Source organism: Petaurus breviceps, unplaced genomic scaffold (genome assembly GCF_028583685.1).
Source record: "Petaurus breviceps papuanus isolate PSGF00001 unplaced genomic scaffold, PetGlider_PUasm1.0 183, whole genome shotgun sequence".
Lineage (NCBI taxonomy): Eukaryota > Metazoa > Chordata > Mammalia > Diprotodontia > Petauridae > Petaurus > Petaurus breviceps.
The window spans coordinates 5,059,538-5,083,545 of record NW_027185791.1 but is presented as its reverse complement, the minus strand read 5'-3'; the positions used below and the strand labels follow the sequence as shown (position 1 = coordinate 5,083,545).

General features: G+C 35.9%; 1 protein-coding gene across 2 annotated transcripts in view; it reads left to right on the top strand.

Annotated features, from left to right (window-relative positions):
* The window catches only part of SRFBP1 (serum response factor binding protein 1), a 96,092-nt gene that overhangs the window by 42,479 nt on the left and 29,605 nt on the right, over nucleotides 1–24,008 (top strand). For both annotated transcript variants that reach the window (XM_069087827.1, XM_069087828.1), the window contains exon 4: nucleotides 21,745–21,816. In XM_069087827.1, coding sequence (XP_068943928.1) covers nucleotides 21,745–21,816 — 72 coding nt within the window. The remainder of the gene's footprint in view (nucleotides 1–21,744; nucleotides 21,817–24,008) is intronic.

Here is a 24,008-nt window from a genome sequence, read left to right as displayed (position 1 = left end):
CACTAATTTATATTTCACAAACATGTTTTTCATTTCAAAGGCAAGATGATAATGGCAATTTTGTTTCTATTTTGTTAAATTTGATTGCTTTTAAAAAACAAATATTTAACAAGTTCACAGTTTCATATATTCTGCTTTGTTCTTTGCATATTGGAATATTTGTTGATGATTAAGTTCATAATAAAAGTAATTTTTAAAGACATAAATGTGAATAAAGTGTGCCACAGTCCCTTAAAAGTAATATCAGGAACTTCAGAGATCAGAATGAGCTGAGTCAGCATCAAAATAGGATCTCTAGTGTGAAAATATGTTTAAAAGGAATGTATGTGTAAAGCCTATATCAGATTGCAGGCCTTCTTGTGGAGGGAGGGGGAAAAATTAAAAACTTATGGAAGTAAATGCTGAAAACTAAAAATAAAGTAAAAAACAAAACGGTCTATTCTGGACTGGGCCAAACTTAGACTAGTTCCCCAATAAGTTTAGGTTATAAACAAAATGAGACACTGGTAAATCACTCAGCAATTTACAGATTACAAGCTTTATTTAGCCATAGGAGGAGAGGGATATTCAACAAAGATAGGCATCAGGGATGCCTCAGGTTGATTCTACAAAGCACCTATGCCCATATTACCCATTGAGATCCGCTGGCTGAACCTCTGGAGCCTCCTGAGGCTGTGAGGAAGTGACTTCAACAATATGAAGTACCTGAGTCAGCCAAATCTCTAGGAATGTCTTGATATCTTTTAAGGAAAAACTAGCCTTACTTGCCTGGAGGGGGAGGGGTTATGCTATCACTCCTACCACTGGGTCTTTAGTGCCTTATTTGGGAAAAGGAGAGGATCAAATAGAAGATGATGCTGCTGCTCTACTGGATTGTTGGAATGATTAATAAGAGAAGGAAGGCATTGTGGCTGCATTTTTACTTTACTTCTCTTTTCTCTGCCAAGGATCCAGAAGGCAGAACAATGAGTTAAAATCCAAGATAAGTGGGGAGATAGGAAGAGTACATTCTGCTTCCCTGTATTGAGTTCAAGTTAGCAGGCCAAGACAAACTACATCCCAAATACTGAAAGATTGGTAAATGTGACTGTTTAGTCATTTTCAGTGTTGTTTAAAATAGCATGGTAAAAGTTAGAAGGAGAGCAGGATTTTAAAAGGAAATCAGTTCTTTATGGATAACTTTTCTCTTTATATCACACTAATTACTAACTCTTTACTTATCCTGTGCAGCCCCTTGGAGCAGAGATTTAAAAAGAAAGAGGAAAAAGTAAATTAGTAAAACTTACCAACATCCCTGTCATATCTGGCAGTGTTTGCAATATTCCATACCCACAGTCCTTCACTTCTACAACAAAAGAAGGGAGCTACATTTTCTCAGCTCTTCTCCAGGGCCGATCCTGTTCATTATCATCATGTAGCATTCCGTTTCTGGCGTGTTCTTTTTGTTTACATTGTTGGTGTGATCTTTTGTGTTATTTTCCTGATTCTGCTTCTTTTACCCTTCTTCCGATAAGTTTTCCAATCCTTTTGTGCATTCTTCACACCTGGCACTCCATCTCTTGTCTGTAATTTTGCATACCTAGGACATGTCTGCTCTTTACTGTGACCTCATAGAGTTCCTCTCCTCTCTTCCTTTAAGACACAGCTCAGTCACTCTCTTCACATGAAGCCTTTCCTGGTCCCTCCCTATTACGAATTATCTCCTTTCCAAACTACTTTTAACAACAACTTTGTATATAAAGTGAATAAATACAGCTACTTCACATGTATTTGTATTTAATCACTTCAAATTTATGCAATAGATAAATATACTTATTATCTTCATCAGGATATAAACTTCTGTTTCAAGTAGGAATTTTCTTTCTTTGTACTTACTACATTCCTTGTGTTAAGCACAGGTACATAGTAGTGGCTTAATAAATACTTGTTGATTGATAGATAGGAGGTACCAGAGTTGTATTCATCTTTGTACGACTATTTTCTTTTCTCCCTCCTCTCTATAAATTTGCTCAATAAGCATTTATTAAGATCATAAGATCAAAAGTCTAGATCTAGATTGTACCTTACAGCCCGTCTCTTGATATGCTATGTAGATGAAGCAACTGACGCTCAGAGAGGTTAAGTGATTTGCCCAAATTTACACAGGGAGTCAATATATCAAATGCAGTATTTCCCCCCCCACTTAATAGTATTTTATTTTTTTCCAATTACATGTAGTTTTCAACATTCACTTTTATAAGATTTTGAGTTCCAATTTTTTTTCTTCCCCTCCTCAAGACAGCAAGCAATCTGATATAGTCTATACCTATATAATCATAATAAACACATATCCACATTAGTCATGTTGTGGAAGACGAATCAAAGCAAAAGGAAAAAACCACAAGAAAGAAAAAGAGAGAGAAAAAATAGTATGCTTTTTTGATCTCCATTCAGACTCCCTAGTTCTTTCTTTGTATGTGGATAGAATTTTCTATCATGAGTCTTTTGGAATTGTCCATAGATCATTGCATTGCTGAGAAGAGGTAAGTTTTTCAAAGTTGATAATTGCATGATGCTGTTGCTACTTGGTACAGTGTTCTGGTTCTACTCACTTCATTCAGCATTAGTTCATGTAAGTCTTTCCAGATTTTTCTGAAATCTGCCTGCGCATCATTTCTTATAGAACAATAGCATTCCATTACATTCATATACTACAACTTATTCAGCCATTCCACAATTGATGGGGATCCCCTCAGGTTCTAATTCTTTGCCACCACAAAAAGAGCTGCTATAAATATATTTTGCACGCATAGGTCCTTTTCCCTTTTTCATGATCTCTTAGTGATATTTCTGGATCAAAGGGTATGCAGAGTTTTATAGTCTTTTGGGCATAGTTCCAAATTGCTCTCCAGAATGGTTGGATCAATTCACAACTCCACCAACAATGCATTAGTGTTCCAGCTTTCCCATATCTCCAATATTTATCATTTCCCTTTTCTGTCATATTAGCCAATCTGATAGATGTGAAGTAGTACCTCAGAGTTGTTTTGATTTGCATTTCTCTAATCAATAGTGATTTAGAGCATTTTTTTCATATGATTGTAGATAACTTTAATTCTTCATTGGATGCAGAATTTTAATGCGGTTCCTCCAATTCCACTGTACCATGCTGGATTATAGAATACTAGAATTGATTTTAGAGATCATCTAGCATTAATGGGATGAGAAGAATGACAGCACCGTGAAAAACCTTACCATTCTTTAGTACAATCTGCTGTGTGTAGAAATATTTTAATTTACATAAGTCAGACATTGGAATGCAGCTGTGTGACGCGGTCATCACCACATCAGTATTTCATTATCTCAGACATTCCAGAACTTTAGCATGTAGTTTGCTTTTGGCGTTTCTCTTTAATTAACCACAACTGGTTTGTTAAAGCTTTTAAGTTGTTCCATCAAAAAAGTGTTTTTCCAAATTTTATTTCCTTTTTTGTAAAAAGAAATTTTATTAAAAATAAAGAAGGAAGGAAAGGAACAAGCATTTATTAAGCAGCTGCTTTGGGCCCAAGCATGTGCTAATTGCTTTACAGCTATTTCCTCATTTGACCCTCACAGCTCTGAGAGGGTTGTTGTCATTTGGGGTTTTCTTGGCAGAGACACTGGAAGGTTTGCCATTTCCTTCTCCAGCTCATTTGGCAGATGAAGAAGCTGAGGTAAAATGGGTTGAGAATGACATGCCCACGATCACACAACTACTGAGTGTCTGAGGTCGGATTTGAACTTAGGTCTTCCTGCAATTATTATGACTTTTATTGTTGTTATTACCAACCTGCACAGAGTACTATAATAATTTCTACAGTGAAATTATTGGAAATTTCTGTGGTAGAATTATATACACCAACAGCTATAGGAGAAGCATATAATCTGCAAAACCTGTAGACTTTCAGCTTTTCAGGTTTTAGAACTGAGTCATTTTATTGATGATTAAACTCAAGCCCCTGAAGTTACTTGCCTGGTTAAGTGCTTACTATGTGCAGAGGACTGTGCTAGACAGTCAAAAAAAGATAAAATTAAATGAAAGATGGTCGTCTCCATTGTTCTTTTCCTAATTATAGTATGCCTGTGTATAGCATACACAGATAATTATAAAATAAAATACTCTAAAGGTACAAAAGTGATATGTTTTGTGGGGTCCAAGGTGAGAAGGCCATCACTGCCTGGGGTCACTGGCAACTTGGTTGCCCCCAAGGATTAAATTGTAATACCTATATTATGTTATCCAAGTAATATTGCTGAATCACTTGGAAGAATCAAAGTCTATGAAACTGAATCATCAGGCTGGAGCAGATCAGAGAACCTCATGCTTATTCATGAGAACTATAATTATATTCATCCTATAGTTATATTAGGACAACGTTTTTGTAACTCTTTTTCTCCCCCTTACATATCCAAATTTTGGAGGTGAAAGAGCCCACACCTATAGTTTTATTGCTGTCAACTTCAAGCTATGTAAACTTTTCCCACTGATCCACATCATCCATGGCTTAAAGAGTTGCCTGGGGCACTGAAAGGTTAAACAACTTAGCCCGTGTCAGATGCAGTACATAAAGCCAGGTAAGGAATTTTATTATAAAACAAAGTGCTGTATGTGAGATTTGAGGGAGAATGTTTTTACAAATTTGGAAGTTGGACAGCTTCTGACGAGACACTGACATTAGATTTGTGTTTGCAGACTAATATAGTAGAAGGAGAGGACAAAGGACTGTCTTAACTGTGTTTGTGTTCTCATTAATAATATCAAGCAAAGCATAAAATAGGGATATATGTACTTTCCAGAGGTGTTGATCAATGTCACATGTAAGATTTTATCTGCAGAGTACAAATAGTAGAAAGATTCTCTGTTTATGGAAAAGTTCTAACGGTGTTTCTGTTTGCAGGTGACATTGTTCTCATTACATAGAGCCTTGGTACATACCAGGTCCATTTCAAAAAGAGTTCTTCCTACTCCCGACAGAGGAAAAACAGATTGTGTCATGAAACTGGATGGACAGCCCATTTATCTTGGATAGTGATCTGGGAGCATATAAAAAGAGGAGATGGAATTGAATAACATAAGGAAAAATGTGTAGTGCTTTAAATGATCCCCAGCTGCCCATTTCCATAAAAACTCATTTTTTAATACCATCATTCTCCTTGGGTGATTGCTGATTGTAGCCAGCAAATTGTAGAAAACGGTTGCAGTTTTTGACACTTTAAAAAGATGACATGACGTGCTGCATAGAGAGCCATCCATCCTCTAAGATCAGATAACCTAGATTCAGGTCACACCTCTAATACTATTTCTGTGACCCTGGGCAAATCACTTAATTTCTCAATGCCCTAGCTAATTCACCAAGACTCTGTATTGAATGATTGTCCCAGCATTACTGTTAACATTTGACAAGCCACTTCATTTTTTTTTTCTACTTCTCTTATCTGCTTCTTAAGGTCCTCTATGGCCTGTAACCAGCTCATATTTTTCTTGGAAGCTTTTGGTGCAGGAGTTCTGACTTCACTGTCTTCCTCCTGTTCCGTGCTTTGATCCTTTTTCTCCCCCAAATAGGAGTCTAATGTTGGATTGTTTTGACTGCTTATTTTTGCCACTCAATTACTTAACTTTTGGGCTTTTTGCCACAGTAGCACTATGCCACCAGACGGGAGCTTTCATCCCAGACGCTGGGGTTTTCTCAGCTGCCGGAGGTATTAGACGGGTACCCTCTCTGAAGCCTCCATACTCTCTGGCAAGCTGGTCACACACCCCAGGACCTCCACCCTAGACCACAATTCAGATCCAAGCAGGATAAAGCAAGAGTGATTACTCCTCAGACTGGTCGCTTGGTCCCTCTACACTCTGCAGGGCAGGAGCTGAAGCTGCCATGTGTGGGCAGCTGCGCTCAGCGGCATCTCACCCCAGGGGCAAAAGCTGATGCACTCCCAACTACTGGGTCCCAAAGCCCACACTGCACTGACCTCTCACTTTGTCCTTAGCATCCATGGACTGTCACAGCTGCTGGTGATCTGGAGTCCCTCCAGCCAGGGGCTGGTCAGGCCCACCCTGGGGCTAAAACCTTGACGTGGGGCTGGGCAAAGTGCTGTGCTGGCCGATTCCTGCTGGCCTGCTGGGCTGTCCTCAGCGGGAGGTTAGCTTCTCTGTGTCATTTTGTGGGTTCTGTAGCTCCAAAGTTTGTTCAGAGTCCCATTTTACATGGATTGGAGGTGGTGGAGGCTGGAGCCACACGGAGGTCCTCTTTCTTCTCCTCCATCTGGACTCCACCCAAGCCACTTCATTTTTAAGGCCTTACTTTTCTCATCTGTAAAATAAAAGATTTGGAATATAAAATAAATCCCATTCTTCTCAGTCATACTAATCTTATTTGACATGGTTGGTATGTAGTTTGTTTATTTGTTTTAACTGACTTTTCTGCTTTTTAAAGTTATATATGATTTAGTAGTCTAGGGGTCCTGAGACTAATCTTATTTGACTAGGTTGGTATGTAGTTTGTTTGTTTGTTTTAACTGACTTTTCTGCTTTTTAAAGTTATATATGATTTAGTAGTCTAGGGGTCCTGAGACGCGTAATCCCAGGCTGCAAATGGCCCACAAGCACTCCCAAGTGCAGCCCTCACTAGATTAAAATGTGAAGAGGAAATATTAGACAAAATAAATAAAAAATTAATAAAACATAAATAATACTACATTTGAAAACTAAATCAGTATGTGACCCGCAGTGATTTATGTCTGGTTTAGTAGCTTCCATCTTTGAGTTTAACACCACTAGACAGATCTCTTTCTACGAAAATATTATTCTTTGACATTTAAACTAATTACAAAGTGGCCCTAATCTTTCTGTTGAAAGCCAAACTGTATAGAACATATCGTTTAGATCTATATTTTTTTAACCATCTGAGGAAACCAGGTTATTACATACAGTAACATCTTAGTTATCCTGCATTATAGGGGAATGCTTACTTTAGATAAGTGAATTTTCTAGAAGCTTATGAATCTTTTAGTACTGATACTTTTTTTTGCAAACAATTAAACTTTATTTAAACCCTAAAAATTTGTGGAATGGAGCATTATTGTGAGCTCTAATGGCAACAACTTACAGATTCAGTACAGAGCAAGCAAAATGCTATATGAAATATGACTTAATCAACTTTGAAAAAAATTGGTTCTCAACTTTTAGAAAAAAAAGCAAAGCAAATATGATGAAAACATGGCAGTTAGCATCTTTCTATTTCACATTGTTTAAAGTCACGTTAATGATATGCTGGACTTGGGTGTGTGATATTGTTAGGGGTGTAAAGGAAACTTTTCCCCATGATATACAAATTATTTCATCAAGTACACATACATTACTTAGACCTGGATCTAAGGAAAGGGTCATCTTGACCATGATTCTCCCTATAAATGGTAGTGTCTGGAGCCTTTTATGCCACCATTAATGGAAGAATGTCTGGATGGACATTGTTATTCTTTGGTCGTCAAAGGACTTCCTCTTCTAGATTAACAGGTTTTTGTTTTGTTTTTTAAAGAGGAAGGAATTCTCCAAATGTTCTAAATTAGAGATGTCTGACGGTAGCCCAGGTGGGGGAAGGATATCAAAATAGTTCGAGTGATGAAAATGTGCTGCCGTCTACTGGCCCATTGTGGCAATGTGAAAAACTTCCCAGGACCCATGCCCATCAGCCTTGCTTTATTCTGGTAATTCTCTCTTTTTAGCAACTTAACTTGGAAAATCAAGTTTGCTTTGCCTTGTGACATGGGAAGTTTCTCTCCAGGCCAAAGTGTTCTATTTCTGCTAATTTGGTTTAGATGCTCAAATGTATCTGATTTTTTTTTTTAACTGAGATATCAGCCTTTTCTAAATTATAATGGAAGAGCAATTTATCCTTTATTACTTTTTACATGTGAAATTAATGAAGAGATTGATCATAAGCATGAATTTGCCAGTTTCGTGGTGATGAGAACATAAAAATGCAATACTCCCAGCAACTTTGATATCACTAAGTCCTGTCATTTTTGTATTGTTTAGAAAAGGGGTTGGGGGAAGGCTGCTTTATGTCCACAGCTCCCTGGGAGCATAGGAATGAAAATCCAGGGAGGTAGTGCCTAACTAATGACTTGGTGATAAGGAGCTAAGATCCATTGTAAAGAATTTTCCAACTTGTAAGAATTTAGGGGCATTTTAAACCCCTATCTGCCAGAGGTAGGTAGAGACTTGCCCATGGGCAGCAGGCCATCACTCCACTATGAGGCTAACATCATCACGGATTTACCAGCTGGTGAATGAATGTTCCAGAAGTTTCCACCTCTTTTCTCAAATGTAAAATGAAGGGACTGGACTAGGTGATGCCAAAGGTGCTGTCCAACTCTAAATAACTCTGCCTTTAATCATCCAGCAATGAGCTCACAGGCCAAGGGACATATCTAAGTTTAAAGTAACAAATTTCTTACACTGAATATGAAGTGAAATGTTTTCCTGGTGATGGTAGTGGGAGCTGTATCAGTGAATGGAGTGAAACAAATTAAATTCTACAGTGATGCAACCCCAGCATCTCTGCAGTCATGTTGCAACTAACCCAAGTGATTTTTAATGACAAAGGACTTAGGGTGTTCTTTCAACAGCACATCTCACAGAAGGTGTCAGCATGTTGTGTTTTTCCATTCCAGTATTTTTCCTTTTTGAGTTCTCCTATAATATGATGTAAATTTGCCAATAAGGCATAAATTCTTTTATAAGAGGTCACTACTATGAGAAATATTAAAATAAATCACCCAAAGTGCTTTTATACATTCTCTGAGCACAGAGGATCCTCTTTAAAACTTGCCTCATTTAAGATATATTAAATGGAAATGTCAGTGAAATTAAACATTGCAGCCATAAAACTTCATTTATTATAAGTAAAGTGTGTTGTAAAAACCCTGATAAGAACAAGTTTTTGACATTTGAGAAACAGTGCTAGGTTCTTCCACAAAGCCAAATAACTGGATTTATATAGAGCAGCTAAATACATAAAAACTATATTTGCTTCTCATGTAAAATAGCAACAAGTATAATAATTGTACTGCATATACCAGATTGTTTTGCATATATTATGATACTTTTAAAGATTTTGTGAGGAGAATCTTTTGTATTGAATGCTTACCTCAGTAAACAGTATCCTGAATATAATTAATCCTTAATAAAACAAATTTTGTTTTTGTTTTTGTAAGGCAAGATGACATGTGCAGTTTCTCAATTTATACTCATAAGAGTTACTGTGAATTCCCCCAAAGAGCATTTGTTAATGTTCATATTTATATACATGTGTCATATTAGAAATTAAAATGACTTATTATTATTTTGAAAATAGTTTGACCTCACAGACCCTCTCTGAAAGGGCCTTAGGCATCTCCAGGGATCCTCAGAGAACTGCTAGTACAGTGAATAAATAGAAAACCATCATCATAACCAGTGAGATCTGGGTTCAGGTCTCACCAGGTAACATATTGGCTCTGTCTTAGCAAAAGTCACTTACCTTCTAATAGTGTTCTGAGTAGTTCTCTGAAGCTACAAGTTTCAGAAAAGATTCCCACCTGAATTGACAAAGGGACTTTCCTCTTTCAGGGATTTCCCTATGCTGATGAAATTATTTTCCTATCCCTATCCATTATGGTTTTTATTTTGTTTTTTGAATAATTTATTATGATGTACTGAAATAAGCATGGAATATAACCAAATATTGAGTATTTGAATATTTTATTATTATATAGTTCTATTTTATAATGCTCTATGGGGATGTCATTGCATATGACTATTTGCCCCTATGCGATGTGATTTTTTATTCTGCCTATTCCATCACTCTCAACTATCACTTTTCATTGCTTTTTTTAAGTCCTTGCTATTTCAAAAACTGCTGTTTTATTTGATGCACAAATTACCTGATTGAAGAACTATTAAGGTTGTTGCTGCATGTCTTTTCTAGAGAATAAAGTAGGTTGACAGGAATATCTAAAGGAAAAAAAAGTCAAATGAAAGCAGAACTCGTTTCTCATTTTGCGGGGTCAGCTTAGTCAATATCCTGCTACCGGTTTAATTTCACATACAACAGGTAGATTTTACCACTTCTACTGGGAGCCTAATACTATGATTACTATCTCTTTTTGTTCAACTTGTGAACTTTAAATATTATAAACAGGAAATCACTTTGATATTTTAAGATAGCAGTGTATACCCTGCTTTCAAGTGTTACACATGCAACAACTTTCAGAAACAGATCATCACACTGGAATTCCAATTTGCTTATTGGCATGTGGTTCCTTCAACTTAGTCCAAAACTTAGTTAAGTCAAATTTTTAAAACAAAACAAAACACTACCTAGTCACATTTAGAATATGTAAATAGCATGGTTTTCATTGTTGTCTATAGGAGCAGTTGGTAAACAAATTGCAAGAACTTCAAAACATACTCTCTTATTAAAGATATAATAACAAAAATGGTTGCAGCAGTTACATTCATTAGTATGATTCAATTTTTCTTGCTTTTTTTTTTGAGCCTACTGTGTTTCTCACAACTAAACAAAGGCTAAATGCACTTGTTGGCAATGAAAAAAAAATACCATTATTACTAACTGAGTCATGCCACACACCTAATTTTTGAATGAAGAAACTGAAGCTGGGATTACTTAAGTCTAGATAAACCTAGTTCAAAGGCCTGTAAATGTGTAAACAGGATTTAAGAGTGGGAGGTTAGGAAGCAGTGTCACATGAGCTATTTTAAAAAAAAGTTTTGTTTTTAATTTTTTTTTGTTTGTGTTTTTTAAAGTTTTGTAATTTTGGAAATATGAGCTGGAGTCCTTGGCAGGACATTTCCTACCGGCTGTGAAAGCACCAGGAGCCCTAAACTTTTTGACTGCTACTTTCAAAACTTTGGAAACAACCATTACTACTGAAATAATGTGCCCCAGAGGAGGCAAACATTACAACATACTTTTTGGAAATAAATGCAAGGAGACAAAAAGCCCTAGGGAAAAACAATAAGAGTAATGAGTCTCTGGTCTTGCAAAATAGTACTTCTTTAACCGGGGTGTCACCTGAATTGTATTTTAAATGGAAATATATTTCTCCCTGGGTACTTAAACTTATGAACTCTTCTTTAACCACATTTTTTCATTTTCACCAGATATTTTCATTGCTCTGTTTCTTCTTAGATTTTTTTTTATATCCTTTTTAAAATTTCAGTTACATTTCCCAGTATATTTCTCCCTTTTCTAGAGAACCATGTAACAATGAATTTTTATAAGAGAAAAAAAGCATTCTCCCAAAATAGCCAACATATAAACCAGGTCCAAGATTATATATAATATTTCACACCCATAATCTTCCTCTTATTCAAAGAAGGGAGGGAGATCTATTCTCATTTCTCATTAACCACAAGTTTGGTCAATATCATTGCAAAAAATTCAGTTTTTATTATTTTGTTATTTTCCTTTATATTTTATATTGTTTCAGTCTGTGTATATTGTTGTTCTATTTCTGCTTACTTCATTTTGCAATCAGTTCACATAAATCTTCCCATATAATTATAAAATATTCCTTAAATAAAGAACAACATATAAATCTTAAGAATATTCAGTAGTTTTGACTGGGTTATAACATTTTAGAAGATAATAAATAAATAGAAATAAAATCAATAAAACTTAACAAGGAGTAATTTTATAATGTATTATAAAGTTAGGCAAAATCATGACAATTCATTTGGAGGAACAAAAGATCTAGAATCTCAAGGGAAATCATGAAAAAAGTAGGAATGAAGGCACAAATAGCACTTCCAGACCTCAAATTATACCATAAAGCAGCTTGGGCCTAACCCAGCAAATCTAGTATGTTAGGAAGAATTCACAATTTGACAGGAATTGTTGGAAAAACTGGAAAGCATTTTGGCAAAAATTAGAGTTATACCACATATATACCATATACCACACAAGCTGCAAATGGGCGTGTGACCTGAATATTAAAGGTTATAAGATTAAAAAGAAGAAGAAGTAAAGCAGGATAGCTGCATTCTATAACTATGGCTTAGAAGTAAATTCTTAACTAAACAAGGGAGGCAAAGATAAAATAGATGATTTCATTTACAGGAAATTGAAAAACTTGAATGAACAAAATTAACACAATTCACATAAGAAGTAAAGTGGTTGATTGTGGGGGAAATCTCTGTGTCGGATATCTTTTATTAGCTTCTTATATCCAGGTTAGCTAGAGAACTAATACAGATATATAAGACTGTTATGTATGTCTGTGTGTGTGTGTAACTAATTCAGCTTTATAAAACTCAGAGCCATTCCTCAGTAGATAACTGGTTGGAGGATAAGGGAGAAATCTGTTATTGACAACCATATGAAAAAAAATCCTCTAAATCAATATATTTAGAGAAATGCAAATTAAAGCAACTCTAAGGTTCCACTAATAAAGATAACAAGAGAGAAAAATGACAAGTGCTGGAGGGGAATTGGACCAACCAGTCTGGAAATTAATTTGGAACTCTGATGAAAAGTTGCTAAGCTGTGCTTGCTTTTGAGCTTTCTTTTCTGATGAGTGAATGTAGCTCAACTTACCTCATGCTACCATGGCCTTTTTGCCTACTACTTTGTTTACAGCACTCCCTGTTTCTACCCTAGCCCCCATTCCTTTTTGCCTTTCTTGGCTCTGTAATCAAATCAATACAATCACACTTGGATACTATTCTTGAAGAGAAATTCCAGTTAACCTCAGAACTCTAATCATGACTTCAGAAGATGAATAATGAAGCATGCTTCCCACTTTTTGGCAGAGAAGTCATAGACTAGAGGTACAGAATAAAACATAGTTTTCAGACAATCCAGTGTGTTGATTTGTTTGATGATAATTATTTGTTTCATGGCAAAAGAACATTAGTAAAACATTAAAAATAGTTAATTTGACCTTTAAAAAGTTCAGAAGGAGACACAAAGATAGGACAATTTTGTTGTTAACATGGATAACTTTAATCTATGCTTTTTTAAAAGACTACACCAGTTTCAGTTTCTTCTTCTTTTTTTGATTTGGTCTTTTTTGTTTTTTGTTTTTTGTATATTGAAATGTTCATATGTAAGTACATAAATAGAAAATTTAAAGCACATTAAAAAGGTGGTAACTAAAGTGAGTTATATTTATGGTACCCTAAGGAATTTATTGTAACAAATTTTTAATGATTGCTCCTGAAGAAATTAGTTTGTAACTGATTTGTCATTGTTTTCTGAGGTATTTAGACCTTCCTAAAATATAAAATGTCTGATTATTCAAAAAGGATATTTTTTTGTTTTTTAATATTGTGAAATAGGATATATAGATGCTAACTACAAGATAATCACTTTGTTGGATTCTTGGATTGGTGTCTGATTAGACTTCGAAAAAAGTATGTTTTGCATTTTTTGGCACTATGTCAAACATAACCTTTTAGTGTAGAGAGTAGCCTTCTGTATAGCTCATTTATTTTTTTTCTTGGTCTTTATTAATTTGTTTACTTTTAGTTTACAAGATTCATTACCAATATTCCTTGAGTTTCAAATTTCTCTTCCCCCTTCCCCCCCAGCACCCATGGCAGCATACAATCAAGTATAGTATCTGCAAATACATTCACATTAGGCATTAGTCATGTTATAAAGAAGGATTGTAACAGATGGAATGAAGAATGGGAAAGAGGAAACAAAACCAAACAAGAGAATGAAAAAGGACAGGTAGTTTGCTTCAATCTGGGTTCAATCGCACTTCTTTCTCTGGATGTAAACATCTCTCTCCATCATGAGTCTTTTGGGTTTGACTTGTGTCTCTGGATTGCTGAAAAGAGTCCAGTTTATCAGAGTTGGTCATCACACATACGTTGTGTCTGTAATTGTGTACAAATTCCTCCTGGCTCTACTCTTCTCACTCAGTATCAGTTTGTATAAGCCTCGCCAGGTAAATATGAAGTCCATCTGCTCCTCATTTCTTATTGCACAATAGTATTCTATAACATGCATATACCACAACTTGTTCAGCCATTCCCCAATTGATGGGCACCCCCTTAATTTCCAATTCTTTGCTACCATAAAAAGAGCTGGTATAAATATTTTTGTAATATGGGTCTTTTTCCCACTTTTTTGATCTCTTTGGGATATAACCCTAGAAGTGGTATTGCTGGGTCAAAGGGTATGAAATTATTTATAGCCCTTTGGGTATAATTCCATATTGCTTTCTAGAATGGTTGGATCAGTTCACAACTCCACCAGCAATGCATTAGTGTTCCAATTTGTCCACATCCTCTCCAGCATTTGTCATTTTCCTGTTTTGTCATCTTAGCCAATCTGACTGGTGAGATGTGGTACCTCAGAGTTGTTTTGATTTGCATTTCTCTAATCAGTAGTGATTTAGAGAATTTCTTCATGTGCTTATAGATAGCTTTAATTTCTTTCTCTGAAAACTGCCTGTTCATATCCTTTGACCATTTATCAATTGGGGAATGACTTTTATTTTTATAGATTTGGCTCAATTCTCTTTATATTTTAGAAATGAGTCCTTTATCAGAGATAGAGGTTGTAAGCATTCTTTCCCAATTTCTCATCTCCCTCTTAATCTTGGTTACACTGACTTTGTTTGTACAGAAGCTTTTCAATTTAATGTAATCAAAATTATCCATTTTGCATTTTATAATGCTCTCTAATTCTGGTTTAGTCATAAAGTCTTTCCCTCTCCACAAATCTGACAGGTAAACTATTCCTTGTTTTCCGACAACCTTTTTACCTAGATCATGCACCCATTTAGACTTGATTTTGGTATATGGTGTTAGGTAATGGTCTATGCCCAGTTTCTGCCATACTATATTCCAGTTTTCCCAGCAGTTTTTGTCAAATAGTGAGTTCTTACCCCAAAACTGGGGTCTTTGGGTTTATCAAACAATACATTACTATAGTCATTGACTGCTGAATCTCGTGTGCCTAATCTATTCCACTGATCCACTCCTCTATTCCTCAGCCAGGAGCAAGTAGTTTTGATGACTGCTGCTTTATAATACAGATTGAAATCTGGTATAGCTAGTCCACCTTCCCTAGCATTTCTTTTCATTAATTCCCTTGATATTCTGGACTGTTTATTCTTCTAAATGAATTTTGTTACTGTTTTTTCTAGTTCTATAAAGTAGCTTTTTGGTAAATTGATTGGTATGGCACTAAATATATATTTTAATTTAGGTAAAATTGTCATTTTTATTATATTAGCTCGACCCAGCCACGAGCAATTGATATTTTTCCAATTAGTTAGGTCTGACTTAACTTGTGTGAAAAGTGTTTTGTAGTTGTGATCATATAGGTCCTGGGTTTGTTTAGTCAGGTAGATACCCAAATATTTTACAATGTCTGCAGTAATTTTAAATGGGATTTCTCTTTCTATCTCTTGCTGTTGAATTTCATTGGAAATTTATATAAATGCCAAGGATTTATGTGGGTTTATTTTATATCCTACAACTTTGTCAAATTTATTTATTGTCTCGAGCAGTTTTTAACTTGATTCTCTAGGATTCTCTAAGTATATCATCATATCATCTGCAAGGAGTGATAGCTTGGTCTCTTCTTTGCCTAATTTGATTCCTTTGATTTCTTTTTCTTCTCTAATTGCTACTGCTAACATTTCTAGTACCAGAATGAATTAGAGGGGTGATAGTGGACACCCTTGTTTCACCCCTGATCTTATTGGAAATGCTTCTATCTTATCCCCATTACATATAATATTTGCTGATGGTTTTAAATAGATGCTACCTATTATCTTAAGGAAGTCTCCATTTATTCCTATACTTTCTAGTGTTTTGAAAGTCCTCTATTCCACTGAATGACCATATTTTCCTCTGAAACATGATACTCAGTTTTGCTGGGTAGGTGACTCTTGGTTTTAATCCCAGCTCCTTTGCCCTCCAGAATATCATATTCCAAGCCCTTCGATCCCTCAGTGTAGAAGCTGCCAGATCCTGGGTTATCCTGATTGTGTTTCCACAATATTCAAATTGTTTCTTCCTGGCTGCTTGTAATATTCTCTCCTTAATCTGGGAATTCCGGAACCTGGCTATAATATTCCTAGGAGTTTTCTTTTTGGGATCTTTTTCAGGAGGTGATCGGTGGATTTTTTCAACCTCTATTTTGCCCTCTGGTACTAAAAACATCAGGGCAGTTTTCTTTGAGAACTTCCTGGAGGATGATTTCTAGGTTCTTACTTTGGTCATGGCTTTCAGGCAGTCCAATAATTTTAAAATTATCTCTCCTGGATCTGTTTTCCAGGTCAGTGGTTTTTCCCATGAGATATTTCACATTGCCTTCTATTCTTTCATTTGTTTGGATCTGTTTAACAGCATCTTAATTTCTCATAAAGTCATTAGCTTCCATTTGCTCCAATCTAATTCTGAAGCAATGATCATTGAGTTTTTGAGATTCTTTTTCCATCAGGCAAATTCGGCTTTTTAAGACATTCTTCTCCTCATTGCCTTTTTGGGCCTCCTTTGCCATTTGAGTCAGTCTGTTTTTTAAGGTATTATTTTCCTCAGTCAGGCTGTTGACTCTCATTTCGTAATTTTCTTGCATTGTTCTTATTTCTCCTCCCAATTTTTCCTCCACTTCTCTTATTTGGTTTTCAAAATCTTTCTTAAGGTCCTCTATATCCTGTAACCAGCTTGTATTTTCCTTTGAAGCTTTTGGTGCAGGAGTTCTGACTTCACTGCTTTCCTCCTATTCCATGCTTTGCTCTTTTTTGTCCCCAAAATAGGAGCGTATTGTTGGAATCTTCTGTCTGCTTTGTTTCCTTTGCCTGCTCATTTTGCCACTCAATTACTTGACTTATGGGCTTTTTGCCACAATAGGACTCTGCCACAAAGCAGGGGAGCTTTCGTCCCAAACGCTGGGGTTTTCTCAGCTGCCGGAGGTATTAGATGGGTTCCCTCTGAGGTCTCCACACTCTCTGGCAAGCTGGACACACACCCCAGGACCTCCACCCTAGACTGCAATCCAGATCCAAGCAGGTTAAAGCAAGAGCGATTACCCCTCAGACTGGTGCATGATCCCCCTACACTCTGCAGGCCAAGAGCTGAAGCTGCCAAGCGGTACTGGCTGGCTGTGCTGGCGTCTCAGGGGCTTCTCTCCCTGGGGACAAAAGCCATGCACTCCCACTTACTGGGTCCCAAAATCCAGACATTACTGACCTCTCACTTTGTCCTTTGTGTCTGTGTGTTGATAAATCTGGAAAGGGCCACAGCTGCTGCTGATCTGGAGTCCCTCTGGCCAGAGGCTGGTCAGGCCCGCCCTGGGGCTAAAGCCTTGGTGTGGGGCTGGGCTCTGCTCCTAGAGCGTTGTGCTGGATTCCTGCCTGTCTGACGGGTGTCCTTGGTGGGAGGTTAGCTTCTCTGTGTCATTTTGTGGGTTCTGCAGCTCCAAAGTTTGTTTAGAGTCCCCTTTTTACATGGATTGGGGAGGGTGTAAGCCGGAGCTGCGGGAAGGTCGTGCTTCTACTCTGCCCCCTACCATAACTTTTTAAAAATCTAGATGAACTCCATGCCACCATGAAACATTGGAGATTAGGATCTTTGTGTTTGATTTTTTTTGTTTATTTTTAAGTGTTCATTTTAAGCATGGAGACATCATGTAAAGCAGCTAAAGTACCTTCATCCAGATGTTGCCTCTGATAATAGCAATATGGTCAAGTCACTTAAGCTCTCTGAGTGAGCCTCTGGCAGCTCTAAGAGTTATTTACTAAGGTAAAGATTTTTAATTCCCTTAGCGAAAGAAGTTCACATACTGACAAATTCAGATATCCTTGACATATTGACTTACCTTTCAATTACCTTGCTATTTAAATTATATTGTGAAAGCTGTCTAACCAATCATAATCACCTCCCATTACAAGGTATTCTTGAATTTGAGATTCTATTTAAAAATATTATTAAACATCTTCTTTATGCTTGGCACTGTGCTAGATAGCAGGAATACACAAATGAACTATTCCTTGCCCTTGAGAAGTTCATATTATATTCTAGGGATCTATAAATAAATATAGTTTAAGATAGGGATTAAACAGAACACAGGAAAGATCAGACAAAAATGCTTTAGGAAATTTGGGGGGGGGAAGAGAACATTAACATTTCCCTGGGAGAATCAGGGATTGTTTCCCAGAGGATATGGTTTTTGAGTTAAACCTTAAAGGAGAATAAAGATTATGAAATGCAGAGATGGGATTGCATTCCAGGCTTGGGAGATATACTGCATTGAAGAAGCTAGCAGTCCATTTTGGATGGAACATAGAATGGGCAAAAAAGAATTATATAAAATAAATTTAGAAGGGTAGGTTGGAGCCAGATTATGTTTTCTTCTGTAAGGTCCTTCTGAGAATTTTTGATCAGGTGAATTTTCAGTCAGACTTGTTTGTTTGTTTGTTTGTTTGTTTTTTAAGCAATTGGGGTTAAGTAACTTGCTCAAGGTTACAAGGCCAGTTATTTCTGGGTGTGGTGCTAAGTATCAGAGCCTGGATTCAATCCCAGGTCATCCCAACTCTGGGGCTGGTGCTCTTACTCAGTGTGCCACCTGGCCGCCCCTAAGCAGTTGGGGTTAAGTAGCTTGCTCAAGGTTACAAGGCCAAATGTTTCTGGGTGGGTGCTAAGTGTCTGAGCTCTTTCGATAGGTCATCCCGACTCTGGGGCTGGTGCTCTTACTTGCTGTGCTACCTGGCTGCCCCTGGTCAGACTTGTTGAGCCTTAGGAAGCTTATTTTGTCAGCTATATATAAAAGATGCCTGGGAGAGCATAGTAGACTGGAGACTAATTTGGAGACTGTTAATATTAATTGTCCTGGTAAGTGAGACAAAGGTAAACTACCATACGAATGGAAAGCAGAACACAGAGATGTTAGGTCATACCAACATCTTTTTTGGAAGTTGGGAAGCAGCTTTTTTGGAAGTTAGGAAGCCAGGGTAACAGAGAAGACAAAGTTAGAGGTTCTTTAGAATTGACAAACCTGTATGACTGGGAGAATGGTAATATCCTAATCAAATATGGGGAGATTTGGCATCACTTTCTCTATACCTCCTGGTTTATAATACGAATCAAGGCAATAAAGACTTTGCTGTCCTCCTACAAGACAGTTGAATTATGTCATAAGTTAGTATCTGAAATGTCAGTGTCCAGTAGCATATTGCAATGCACAAAATAGATACTAAAAGCCTGTTTATTGAGTAAATCACTGAAGGGAAATCCCATTTACAATGTGAGCCTTTCAATCCCTGGGAAAAAGGTTTTGATTACTTTATAGTTCAACATTTTAATAAATAAAAACCTGAATATTTCATAAATATACTGAATGAAATTAATGTTTCAGATGAATAAGTTGACAGCAAAAGGTTGATGGTATTTTTTCAAATGCAGAAATTTTCTTTCTAAAAATGACATTTAATCAGGCAGTTTTAGAACACTATTCTTTTGTACATAAATTGTACTCAAAACACTTCTCATTTCAGGAATGACAAAGAAATTAAGCCTCTTAATCTTTAATAAGATCTTTTATTGATAGCTAAATTTCTTTCCTGAGGTTCTCTTTTTTGTCTTCCCAATTCCTACCAGTCCTAGAAAACACCTTAGTATAATCTTAGTGGCTAGCATGGCAGATAGAATAATCTAAATGTGCTTAAACATTATGCAGTCATTGGTACTATTTTTTCATTCAAATGAGAGTAGGCAAGCAAGGAAGCAGTGAAAATTCTGAAAGCACAGTTCTTTTTTTAAAATTTGTTTTATTTTTAATTTATGAAATAAAACAAGTTTTTCCGTTAACACAGTATAATAAAAAAAGGTGAATGCCATGAAACTACAATTCTATTATGTACAACTTACTATGTCGTTTAAATAGATAATAAATGTTATCTTGCAAATTTCTTTTTTTCCCCCCTTTTTTTTCTCTCTTGCCCCCTTGGCTACCTCAGACACAAATAGAGGGTGTGTGTGTTGTGTGTGTGTGTGTGTGTGACTATTTTTATATTGAAGTGTGTGTGTCACTACTTTTATATTCAAATGCAAATTTTAAATTTGAATCCCAACCTTCAACTTGTGAAATTTAAACTATAAAATATAAAATTATAAAGTATTTTAAAAATTGGTTCAATCTTTTATTTGGAAAATTTTGTGGCATTTTTATAAGAAAACAACTTTATTGAAGTCCCATCTGGTAGACCAGTTTTTTAGAAATGGAATTTTTGCTCTTACTGAAGAGAAACCATAATGAGATTCCCGGGTACAGAATATATCACAAAATTTTGGATCACAATAGCTATCTTATGAGTTACTGCTACTTCAGATTCTTCATTTCAGGGAAATCCATTTCTCATGTCTTTTCCAGCCATTTAAGCCAAGAAAATTCCAAGCAACCAGATTTTCTTGGCCTCTTATGATTCCTTGGAACCTATGGCTAGACCACTTAGGATGAATGTAGTCTATATTATACTTTGGAAAGTACAAAAACCACTGTATATGGACTATTTCACTAAATAACAAGAATAATTCTACTTGTATACTTCTAGACACTGAACTTTCAATGCGTACACAACCTCTAAATGTCTAAGTGTCTAAGGCCCTCCTTGAAAATGACATATTAGGACTTTCCATCATAAAGAATTTTTGATCCTGACAGACAGAATCAGTGTTTAGATAGTTTAATATTTGCTAGTTTGAGAAAATTAAAACAGAGACACTTAGGAAATTAGATGAATTTCTATTTGCAGAATTACGGAATATTGTAAGTTTTATTACAGATCATTGAGACCCAACCCCTTGTTTTGCTTTTGAGGAAACAAAAACCTAAAGGGATATTGTAACAATTGTAAGTGGCAAGACCTGATTTCACACTCAAGTTTCCTGACCTCAAGTCCATTGCTCATTTGGCTGCTTGTACTAGCAGAGTAGTTTTACATACAAGCAAATGAATTATCTAGTAGTTAAAGGACAGGATCATTCTTTCTAAATCTGGTTATTTAATGAAGGGGTGTGACTGAATTAAAATGAGTTCAGTACTATAGTAATTATCATTGTCATTCACAATATGGTATATCAGGGAAAGAACAATGGATTGTGAGTTGAGATCTGGGTTTTGGCCATAGTACTAACTATGGGACTTTATATAAGGCCCTTAATTTCTCCAGGATTGTGTTTCCTCATTTATAAGCTGAAGGGGTTGGAGTAGATGATGCCTAGCTTTTGCCAACTCTAAAATTCTCTGATTTTAACATTTTTCCCTGATTTTAATTTTTTCCCCTGATTTTAACTTTTTAAAACTTTAATTTTAAAATTTTTTAGCTTCCAAAGGTGCACATTAAAAAGTTTATAAAGATTATCTTTGCCTTTAATGTGGATTTCTTTTAACCTTTAAAAAGTTTAACAAAATTTAAAAAACTATTATAGTATCATGTGGAGCAAAATTTTAGAGATGGCAAAAGCTAGGCATCGTCTACTCCAACCCCTTCAGTTTATAAAGAATCTTATTATGATATGAATTGGTATCCTCATAATTTATATATTGGTTTGTCTGTTCGTACATAAAACATAGAGAGATTTGAGTATGGAGGGTTTTTTATTTTTTAAATACTGGTAGTTTTTAAACTGAGCCCTATTTATGGCAAAAACCTAATTCAGCTAGAAAAAAGTAAGCTGTTTTTTTTATGATTCTTTCACAGGAGGTAAAGCCTGATGAAGTAACTAAATCTGCCCTTGATGATGACACCAGCTTTGAAGAAATCTGCAAAAAGGTGAATTTGCGTTATGGGATCTTTCATTTCATACAGTGTTCTTTGTTAATGTGATTTACATGTTTGTGATGACATCTTTTCATTGCCTTTTTTAAAATAAGTGATCAAGAAACTAGTACATTTGTCATTTTTTTTTTTCCTTTTGAGGTTGAAACATTAAATGAAAAGCACATTTTAAAGGTAGTATAGGCATTTCAGGCTGTAACCGCAGCATAGCTCTAACATTCTTAAAAGCCAGTTGTACTTTATATTACATTAAATATGGTAAGTAAATATGAGTTCATTTATGAAAAATCTCCTATACAGATCAGACAGATGTGATTGATTACTGATTGATCAAATGGAAATCTAATCAGATTATATTTGCATTCTTACAGAGAATGGAAATACCTCTTCTCCTTCTCCTTCCCCTTCTCCTCTCCTACCTTATGTCATATTCATTGCTCACATCATTCTGTACCATAAAGAGTGTGAAAAGGAAAGTACTAAATTGCCTATAGGAGACCTGAGTTCTATAAATAGAGGTAGTTTTTAAACTGAAGCACACTTGGGCAAAAACTTCATTCATCTAGGAAAAGTAAGCTTTTTGTTTTATGATTCTTTAACAGAATATAAAGCCTGATGAAGTAACTAAAATTGCTTTTGACAATTGTCACACTATGGAAGACCAGTTCTACACTGACTAAATACTGTAGCTGTGTGACTTTGTACAAATCATTTTCATCCCTGGATCTCAGTTTCCTCATTTTGTCAATTTACTTTCACTCTTTTTATAGAAATGGTTCCAGGCAACCAGAACCAAAATGCTGCTTGGCAGGTCACAGTGCAATTATTGAAATTCTTTTTGAGGTAGCAATGATTGGGTTATTTTATTACTGAATTCATTATTTGGTTAGATGGTGGTAAGGATGGGAATCCATTGTGGAAGTGAATTACCTTTTGCCACTACTCAGTGTGACTTCAGTTCTGGGCCTTAAAAATATAGCATAGGTTTTTGTTTTTCCCCTGGAGTAGGTACTTCCGAGAAACTTGAACTGTTTTTGTATTTCCACCACAAAAAATGTTAGGCTACTATTAGTCATGGAATAATGAGGGTTTTGAGGTCTTCTAAAATTAGTGGGTTCCTCTAAAACAAAGGTCTCATAAGTATATAAAATTGTATTGCCAGAGGTCTGTTTACATGTACTATAATACTGTATTCATGCTGAACTAGGAAATGAGCTGTTCTGTATAACTCATTTTTCAGATAACTTGACCAAAAGTTTCTCTCTTAATCATCAAAATCATTTTTACATTTTACTTTAACTATTTTGGATATACATTTTAATATATTCATCCCTGTAAGGATTATTCATGGTCATTATTGTGAACATGATTTCATTGTGCTTTGCTGTAGAATACTGATGCCCCTAGGTGCTGTTGAATTCTGTACTGTTTGATTCCTTACTGAGTTATTCCCAGACCCAGTGCTTTTGGAATTCTTTTTTCTGCCTCTTAGTTTTATCTCTCCTTCGCTTGAAGACTAGATGTTGTCATTTCTTGTTTTTTTATGTGTCCCTTTCTCTATAGCAATTCACTCTTATAATTTCAGTCGGATTTGTTGCTACCCTTCTGCTTGTGGTCTGGAAAATCAGATGATCAAACTTGTTAGAACTGTGCCTAAATTAAGAGTAAGTAGGCACTGGCTAAAGGCTTGAAGGAATTTTCTTTGAGTAAAGCAAATGAGGAAGGCAACATGATTTAGTGGATAGAAAACCTGGGTATAAGCACTGAGTCTTAGCACCTGTTGAATCTGTAACTGGAAAGTCACTTAACTTCTTACTGTCCCAGGCAACGCTGAGACTATAAATTGCAGAAATGCTCAGGGTCATCCCCCATCTCAGTCTTTTCCTTTCTTAACCTTTCTGCAATGCTGTTGATCTATTTCTCTTTGCTGTTCTCTTCTTTATAGGTTTTCATGGCAGTGCTCCATCCTGCTTCTTCCACCTGTTTGATTACTTCTTCTCTTTCTCCTGAATTTTCAGAAATTCAGATCTTGGAGGTCCCCCAAGGCTTTGTCTTAGACTCTCTTCTCATTTCCCTTTTATACTATTTTAATTTGGTTATCTCATCAGCTCCAGGTTTGCAGTAATTGTTTCCATAGCAATGAGTCTGAGATCTTTCTGTTGAGTCCTAACCTCTCTCCTGACCTT